An 8,956-nucleotide genomic window follows, 5' to 3' on the forward strand; every position below is an offset into this window, starting at 1 on the left:
GCAAGAGGTGGAACCAGAAAGGGCTCACGTCAATGCCTGGCCATTAACAGGAGACCGACCATATTCGTGGAAATATTCCCTGGGAAATCAGAAAATAAAATAATTGTACTCAATGTTCATATTTAACTAGCTGGCTTGTGGGGCATTCTTTGGAAGGAGGAAACCACTGTTGAAGGAAATGTTTGCAATTGCCTTGGCGTGAATTTGATGAGACGCTATGAAGGGGTCTGTGGCACCGCTCCCCGCAACCCCACCGCGCCAGCCCCCAAAACTCATTGTAGCTGGAGAGCCAGGGCCCATTTAGATGTGTATTTTGCCCAAAGGCACACCCAGGGGAATCACACATTTCACAGTCCTAGGCTGGGCTAAAGCTTGGGGGCAGGGAAGGTCTCACAACCTGCCCCCTTTTTTTTTTTGGCTTCTGACGCTCTGGGGTAAAATGAGGTTGTCCAGATAACCTTCTCCACCCTGCCCTGATTTTGCTAATTCTCTTGGCAAGTAGAAAAGATTTCCCCTTTCTTAAAAAAAATAACTCTGGAAAAAATCTGAAAACAATAAATACAGAATCTGAAATATGGAAAGCTCATTTATCTTTTTTCTTTTTAGAAAAAATTCAACTGTGTTCAAACACCCCCACTTCCCTTCACCATATCACTTCTCTCCCCATGGATCCAGAAGGCTTTTTAAAGACTGGCTTGGATGCTACACAGACCAACAAATCAAACAGCAGCAACAACAACTCCCCTTCTTCATCAGCCCCAAGGTTGTGAAAATGACAGGAAGTCCAGGTCGGCTCTGGCATTTATAGCACTGACATACATTCAGCTCAGAGAAGCTCTGGTGACAGGTTTGCTAAACAAGGTCCAGCCCTGGGCCCTCTTGTCAGGCCTAGAGTCCAAAACCACCCCCTCACACCATCCACCACACATACGCCAGCCAAGCCTTTTCTGGTCTGGGGAGTGAAGAGAAGAAAGACAAAGACCTGGGGATTCTGCAGTCTTCGGCCTGTCCAGGTTTCTATCTTAGCTGTCTCTAGCTTCCACAGTTTAAATCTTGCCTTCTCTTGAGGCCAGAGAGGCCAGCTGGTCATCAGATGGCAGTAAGTAGGCAGTAGCCAACTTGGCTCTAAGCATTGGCATTCCCCTGAGTTCCTCTCCCCCTTCAGCTCCAACCAGAGATGCATCCTGAAGATTTTGGAGGTACAGAGCTGGGGAAGGGGGGCTGAGAGCCTGGTCTGTTTAGCCAGCACTGCTTCTGCCAGCACTACATGGAATCCCAGTTGTTGTCACTTCCTGTCTCCTTCCTGGCAGTCAGACCAAAAAAAAAGTCAAAATCTGGGACAATGTCTTCCTCATTGAGGCCCCCAACCCCACTTGTCTTTACTCCTGGCCCTCAGTTTTCCTGAGAGCTGGATAAATTGGTGCACTGTGTACATTTGTAGGCAGGAGGAGAGGGTTCTCGCCTGAGGATTCAAGCAGAGTCCATGCTCCTCACCACTCAGTCTGGAATTGCTCTGCTGCTGCAGGCCACTGTAGGTCACTGGGTGACAGCAGAGTTCAACACCCCTCCAGTTGGCCCCAGAACCCCAGGGACAGAGCCTGGCACAGAAGCTTGCAGGGTAGACACAGGACTCAGGGGCTCTGGGACACTTCTCAGAGGACCTGGCTGTGGCTGGGGAGGCTGGGCTGCAGGCGGTGGAGGCTGCTGCTGCTGCTGCTGCTGCTGCTGCTGCTGCTGCAATTTCTTCTTGTTGATTTTCCTTTCCTTTGCTCTGCGGTTTTGAAACCAAATTTTAACCTGGAAATGGGCAGGTAGATAAAACAGAGGATGGTGAAAAAGAGATGTGGGTAGGGGGGAGAACTGGTATCAGCACTAGCATCCCTATTTTTCTTGCCAACTAAAGAAGTGTCTCTCTTAAGCAAGGACCCCCTAACCCTCTCTGCCTTTCATGGGATATCTCCATAACAGCCCACCTCTGGAGCCCCTCCCAAGCTCAATTCAGCACCCTGAGAAAAGAGCCTCCCCCATTCACCTTGTTCACCAGGTTTCTTTCCAAAGCTGCCTTTATCTACAACTTTACTAGAAAAGTTCAGAGTCTCAAAACCAAGGAAAACAGAAGCCACGAGGCCCTTTCTGTACCAAGCAAGAGGAAGCCAGGGCTGGATGGACTTCACATGACAACCTTTGGCCCCTCAAAACTAAACTAAAAAGTAATATTCCTCACCTTGGGGCAGAGAATGAGATTTAAGGTGGGCTTCCTGGCCGTGAATTTGACCTGTTTTATTCTAGACCATACAGAGATTTCATGAGCCAAGCCTCACCCACCTAATTATAGTTTTTATGGGCAGGGACTGGGGTCTATTAATTTTTTTCCAGGTACAGTGACCCAAATAGAATTCTGTATTAAACCAGTGCTGTTTTTTTTTTTTCTTACATCGCCCAGGCCTCTCACAATAGAAAAAGAAATATTCAACATCATCAAATAAGACAACTACAGGTGGAAAAAGCCTTTTCTTTCTTTCCTTTTTAAGCATTCAGAAGGAAAATGCTCTCCATCCTGCTGTTTTAATCTGCAGTTTGGCTTCTAAGTCTCCCCATGCGACTCCCAACCCCAGGCAGTGACCAGGTGGGGAAGGGGAAGGGCAGTTCCCACCTGCCTCTCGGAAAGCCCCAGAGTGGCGGCCAGCTCAGCTTTCCTCCGGATGGTGATGTAGCGACTGTAGTGAAACTCCTTCTCCAGCTCTAGCCGCTGGTGGTCCGTGTACACCACCCGGTATTTGTCTTTCGTCCTGGTTTTCACTGGAGGAAGGAGAAGTCAGAGCTGAGAGCTACAAGGCAGCCCATCAGTCATGGGTAATGACAAACCTCCCTAACCCAAGGGCCATTTCTCTTCCTCCACCGCCCTGGGAGGCCGGAGTTTGGCTGGTTCCTGCCAGTTTGACAAGACCCCCCCCCCCACCAAGAGGGCCCTGGGGGGAGGGTGTGGGGCTCTCCAGGACACTAGACTAACCTTGGGGTTAAGTGGTTTTTAAAAACTGAGAAAAACTAAAACTTCTACACACAGAAGAAAGCAGAACCCAGCCTCCACTTTGGTGAACCAAATACGGCACCGGAGCCCGCGAGGAAAAGAGAACAGGAGAAGGAGTCCAGAGCCCAGGGAATATTCAGACTTTCAGTCCCACCAGAAATAGAAGCCCTCCTAAAAACGTGGGTATGTATTAGTAGTAGCAGAGGGGTGGAGATTACTTTCTGTCTGCTTTTTAGAAGTGCAAAGGGGGGTGCGGGCGCTCACAGGTTCCCTCAGGTCGGCAGAATCACCCCCCAGCACCCTAGGCCCGTCTGCGGAAACCGAGCTGGGCCTGGCAGGCAGCACAGGCAGAAAGCCCCGCCTGCGGGGAACACTGGAGATACCTGGCTTGGCATTTCCCACTCGTTTTTAAATGCCCCATTTATTTCTGCGTCAAACCCTGCAGAGCTATCCTGACCAGGGATCCATATTCACGGGATTGAGTCAACATATTAAACCTCGGATTGATTGTTTTACTGAAGGGTCTTGACAAATGGTGCCGCCTCAGCTGGAGCAGACCCGAGACTGGCGTCTCCGCTGCATCTGTCCAGAGTCAACCCCCGGCAAAGCCCTGGCCAGGCTCCTCCTGTCTTCTGGCAGCAGAGCGGTCCAGCCGCCCAGTGCCCAGTCCGACAGAAAGATCTAAAGGGTCTCAGAGCTGCTCGGAGGTGTTTAATGCCCCGCAGGCCGACTTTGTTCAGGTAAAACCCTTTGCAAAGCACAACAAAAGCGCCCTGGGAAGATACAGGCTGGATCAGAGGGAACTCCCCCAAGCCTCTGAAAAGGGGACACGGTCGCAAACAATGCCGGACAAGGCGATCTTATCAAAGAAAAGCCCTTTCAATGCCTTAATAACAACCGCATTCTGTTTGAATTACCACTACTGAGCAAATGGCGGCCCCGGCTTTCATCCCCCTCCCCGCCAGGCGCATTAACATAAACACCGCCCGGCAGGCGCATTTGAATGGGCGCTGCGGCCCCGACCCCGCGCGGGCAAAGAAAGCGAAGGGAACTAACACGTCGCGAGGGACTTCCTAGAGGTAGGCGCGTTCCCACGCGCTGCCGCCCCCCCCCCGGTTACCACTCGAGGCTGCCAAGTGGTAGTCGCCCCTTTTTACAGATGAGAAAACTGAAAATCAGACGATGTCATGCAGATAGTAAAGGTGCGACTGGCACCTTGGTCAGGTTGAAGCTACAAAACACACCTCCAGGGCTGGGAAGCGGGACGCAAAGGAGTCGTCCGAGTCCAGTTCCCCAGTAGTGACGCACCTTGGGGCGCTCGGGAGTCACTGTTGTTCGGGTGCTGAATACCCCGGAGGGGCTGGGAAACGCGGTGGCCAGGAGGACCCTTTGCGCGCCGCGGCCCGCGCCCAAGGGCCTTGCAGGCGCCCCTCACCCCCTGGGAACCGAAGAAGGGGCTGGAAGAGGGGAGAGATGAGAGGGACTTGCCAGAATTCATTATTGACTGCGAAAGTCACCACCCTCTTTCCGGGCCCTAAAAGAGACAATGGCAGAGCTGGGAAGGTGTATATCAAAGCGGACCGGGCCGAGTACCACCCCCTCGCCCCCTGACAGATGAAGCTCCGCAGAGAAGCCCGGGTCCAGCCGGCGGGCCGCAGCCTTCCTACATTAACATCATAAGGGCGCCGGGCGCCGACTGCGGCCTTGCCACCTTGGCGCGGGACTTCACAGCGACCTCTCATCTGCTGACCTCGAGGCCCGGGCTCCCGCGGTTCTCCTCCCTCTCCCACACCTCTGCGCTCTCCCGGGACGCGCCAAAGGTCTCCCTTAGGCCGTCGGGTCGCTGCCAGTTGCGCCCCTGGCAGGCTCTGAAGAGAAAGCCTTCTTTGGGCTCGCGCTCCATTCTGACCAGGGTGCCTCCTCTAAGGGAAGGGGCCAAGCAGAGGTTGCAAGGCTGGCCCTGCGGCCTTCCCACCTGAAAGATACCGGCATGTGCCCAGTGACGCAAAACCCGATCCCCAAAGACAGCCCCCAACGGCTGCTCTGATTTATACGTCTGTAATTGGCTGTAAACCTCTTCGAAGTGGCCATAACCTGCATGCAGCCGGGCTGGGGCAGAAAAGAGGGAAGAGAGAAAAGCGGAAGTGCAGAGGGCTGGAAAGACTTCCTGGAGTAAAAAGGTGACGCCAAAAGGAATCTCCGCAACACACCTATTCGCCCTTCCTTCCAACCTGAACCGCATCGCTACACCTGAAGGGGCAGACCCGGAACCAATGAGCCCCACAGTCCGGCAAATCTAGCATCTTTGCAGGAACATCTCCTGAGCAAGCGTCTTGACCGTCTGTGTGCGCGAGCACTTGTGCACACACACGCCTAGATCCTTGATTCAGAGCAAATGATCCTTGTCTGAAGCAGCGGCTGAATCCGCATCCAGGTTTCTTCTTTCCCCGGGGGTTCTTACCTCCAGCTCCAGGCTGAAATAACCCCGTTGCAGATCAAAAGTTCAAAGACCGGGGCGCGCCCCCTTCACCTTAGCTCCCGTGGCCAACATCTCCTTTTCAGACACAGCACGTCTGCCCGATCTCCAGACTTGCCGTAGCTCCGGTCCCTTGAGTGGACCCGAATGGCTAGACCTGGGCCCACGCGCCGCTCTCCTGGTCCCCCGGCCACCCCTCTTCCTGAGCAGGCAGATGAGGAAGGAGGGCACGGAGACCTAGAGCAGACCGCCCGGGCCGTAGAGTTCGACGCTCCCTCTTCTCGGTGGCTAGAAGCGGCGCACCGCGTGGGAGCAGAGGCTGCAAGTGGGGAGGACACGATCCACTCGGTACAGCCAAGATTCGCCTCTGCCTTAAACGGAGCCAGAGGTGTAAGGTCAAAACATTCACCCCCGACCTTCGCCAGCCTAGAAGCTAGAGAAGCCGCGAAGGCCCGAGTTTCCTGACGTCGTCTCCCCTACAGTCCCTACTGGCGCGGAGCCCCCAGTAGCCCCGGACGCCCGGGTGCGCACTGGATGCGCGACCAGCCCGGCAGCCGGCGCCGGGTCCGCGCCTCCCCGGGCGCCCTCCCGCGGGGCGCGCCGCCGCTTACCTTGGCTTCCGAGGGACTGCTGCGCCGGCTTCCGCATCCACTCGCACAGGTTCCGCCGCTGGCCGCCGGGGGACAGCTGCTCCGCGGCGGCGGTGGCGGCGGGCCCGGGAGGGCCGGGGTTGAGAGTCTGCAGCAATCCTGAGGCGCAGGAAGGTGCAGCGGGCGGGTGGTGCGGGTGATGGTGCGGGTGGTGGTGAGGATGGTAGTCGGCGGGGCTGCTGTAGCCCATGGCGGCTGCCGGCGAGCCCCCGTTGAGCCCGTGCGCCACGGCATTGGCGGAGACTGCGGCGCCACCCGGCGCGTAACCGTTCCAGTCCTCCCGGAGTGGTGCGCCGTAGGCTGCGGGCCAGGACGGCCCCGGGGACTGAGCATTGTCCAAGTTCGCGGCTGCCGCGGCCGCGGCCGCCACATGATAGCCGCCGTAGTCCGGGTACTGCGGGGGGCTGACGAAGTTCTGCGGGGCCAGGTTGAGGCCGCCCGAGTGGCGCACGGAGCTGGGGTACATGCTCATGTCCTTGTCCAGGAGGTAGCTCACGTACATGGTGGCGAAGGCCCGACAGCCAACCTCACCATGCTGCCTGGGGACGGACGCTGGGGACTGCCGCGGGGCGCAAAAGGGAAAGGTCGCGGGGACACGAAGAGCCACGGGTGGCTGCGCCCCAGCCTGCGGTGCTCCGCTGGCTACTCGCGGCAATTCTGCCTCTAAGGCAGTCCCTCCCACTGGCCTGTCTCCTCCCCCCTCCCTCCCTCCCTCCCTCCTCCCTCCTTCCCTCCCTCTCTTCCTTCTTTCCTCCCACCTCCTACCCACTAAGCTGCAGAGACCGGGAAGACGCACCACAGGCTGGCGTACGGACCCGGGAGCCCGGAGCCCGCAGCCTTACGTGATGAACAAGTGTTTACAGGACTTTATTAGTAATCACACAGACACCAATGGCTGGAGACGTCTAGGCGAAGCGCGCACCCCACGCACAACCCCCCGAAATAATGATTTGCATTTTAAAAGATAAGGGGGGAGGGGGCTCGCGAGATGGCAGCGACTTGATCACTGCTAAATAGTCAAACCTTTATTGTTAAGAACTTCCTCCTTCCGACATGGTGCACTTTAACCTCCAATTTCAGAGAACGAAATCAAGAAACTTACAAAAGAGAGGGGGAAAAGTTGTCTCGGCTGTATCTGGACTTGAAGACTAAGGAGTTGTGTTTATGCAAAGACGGGGCGGGGGGGGGGTCGTCAAGACGCTCCTTCTATTCCCAGAGTAAAGGGCAGCCATTGCTTCGATGACGAGGTTTCTAACCGACCCGGGAGGTGGAGAGCGGAGCGGGAAGGCAGGCTCAGGCTCCTTCCCGCTCTGCGTCCCTGGCGGGAACGATTGCGCGCCCCAGACAACTGTCATTGCTGATCATTCATTTTCTTCCCCGAGGAAACCAACCACTCGCCCTCCGCAGGAGATAAACTATGACCCTAGCTACAGGCTGCATCTCCGAGTTCATCTAATACTTGGGATTTAAGTTAAAGCAATTTTTAAGTAATTGCACTTAAGATCAAAAGCCTTTACTACAAACCAAATTAGAAATCAGGCTAGGGGAGGGCAGTGATGGGGCAGGGGGTTGCTGGAGTGCAGATACTGGTCACACTGTGTGTTTGTGAAAACTCAGCGAGCTACACTTTTAAATTTACTATACTGAAATAAGTGACTAAAAATCAAGGAAAAGGGAGCCTAGAATGTCTGCTAATGTGTGCCTAAGTCCTAAAAGCATTCTTTCCTTTACAAAGTAAAACATTCTTGACAGAAAATTATTTTTCATCTGGGAGGGGATGGTGAGGGAACCGTGGCCCATTACTAATGATTACTAATGAAAAGCTCCGAGTGGGGAAGGGTTGAGAAAGGATCTTCCTTGGTTTTTGAAGCACTGTGTTCAAGGAGCCAGGGACTGGAAGTGGCAGCTGCGGGGATCTCTGCTGCGGGGCCTAGCTGGAGATCTGCACCTACAGGAGCACAGGCCCAGGAGATTCCACTCTGGTAGTGTGCTCTCAGCTGAGTGACCACAGGGAGACAGACGGCCGAGGTCACCGTCGGCCTTCTCTCGCAGTCCACATGGCAATGCCACGTGAGGATTCGCAGGGCTGGTTCGGCAGTCAGTGCAGGCTGACTGGGTGGCTTTGCGCCTGCTCTGGAAACGCGGGGCGCTGGCCACTCTCCTCCAGATCTGCACTTGGCTCTCACTGTCAATCACTCTCTGGTATTTGTCATTTCATGTCGTGGTCTCTGGGGCCCTTTCCAGTGACTTTTATCTCCCCGATCCGCACCTCTCCCTTGATCCAGAACAAAGCTGTTGTCAAGCTCTTCATTTTACAGATGATACCTACCCACCAAGCTGCGTGTTGCAGAGACACCATGCCCAGGCAGGTTCAGGGCTTCTCAGGATCTCCTGCTCGCTGGTCCCTCCCATTCTTTGTGTTTCCTGAGGAAGAAGGTTAAAATTGAGGGTGGGAGCAGGGCAGCAAGCTGAGAACTCAAGAGGCAGGAGATCCAAGCAGGTCATCCATGCGGACCCCTGGGCCTAGCGCAGACAGCTGAGTGTCATCGGGACCTCTCCAGAAAAAAAATAGAAAATAAATTGCAAGCGCCATCACAAAAGCCAAATCATTGAGTGTGGGGTGGGTGTGAGAGGGGTGTCTGCAGTCCTGATGTGGCAGGAATGTGAGAGGTTAAATGATGGGCACTGCAGACTTTTGATCTAGTAAACATCTTCCTCCTCTTCCTGGAGACACAGTCCCTCCTTCCGACCCCCACACCCCCCTCCCAGGCCTCTAGCTCTGGAAGCCAGCCGAGGCACAGT

At 55.2% G+C, this 8,956-nt stretch overlaps 1 protein-coding gene across 2 annotated transcripts; it reads right to left on the bottom strand.

Moving 5' to 3' along the window:
* Positions 1–568: 568 nt before the first annotated feature.
* Positions 569–6,837, bottom strand: CDX2 (caudal type homeobox 2). Of its 2 annotated transcripts, none has more exons than XM_045844724.1 (3): positions 6,116–6,837; positions 2,658–2,799; positions 569–1,797 (listed from the first exon to the last, which is right to left on the bottom strand). In XM_045844724.1, exons 1-3 carry the CDS (start codon positions 6,654–6,656, stop codon positions 1,653–1,655), a joined length of 828 nt encoding a protein of 275 aa, XP_045700680.1. In that variant the 5' UTR covers positions 6,657–6,837; the 3' UTR covers positions 569–1,652. The 2 variants fall into 2 exon arrangements, with proteins under 2 accessions (XP_045700680.1, XP_045700679.1); XM_045844723.1 differs by having other exon boundaries at positions 2,654–2,799; positions 6,116–6,831.
* Positions 6,838–8,956: the final 2,119 nt, after the last annotated feature.

Source organism: Phyllostomus hastatus, unplaced genomic scaffold (genome assembly GCF_019186645.2).
Source record: "Phyllostomus hastatus isolate PE091 unplaced genomic scaffold, TTU_PhHast_1.1 phas_contig_41, whole genome shotgun sequence".
Lineage (NCBI taxonomy): Eukaryota > Metazoa > Chordata > Mammalia > Chiroptera > Phyllostomidae > Phyllostomus > Phyllostomus hastatus.

Excerpts from the sequence above, each read along its gene's own strand:
- CDX2 (XM_045844723.1), bottom strand. The coding sequence starts at position 6,656 with ATGTACGTGAGCTACCTCCTGGACAAGGACATGAGCATGTACCCCAGC. Across the intron at positions 2,800-6,115 it reads GCAGTCCCTCGGAAGCCAAG|TGAAAACCAGGACGAAAGAC; the intron begins GTAAGCGGCGGC and ends TCCTTCCTCCAG. Across the intron at positions 1,798-2,653 it reads TGGGGCTTTCCGAGAGGCAG|GTTAAAATTTGGTTTCAAAA; the intron begins GTGGGAACTGCC and ends GCCCATTTCCAG.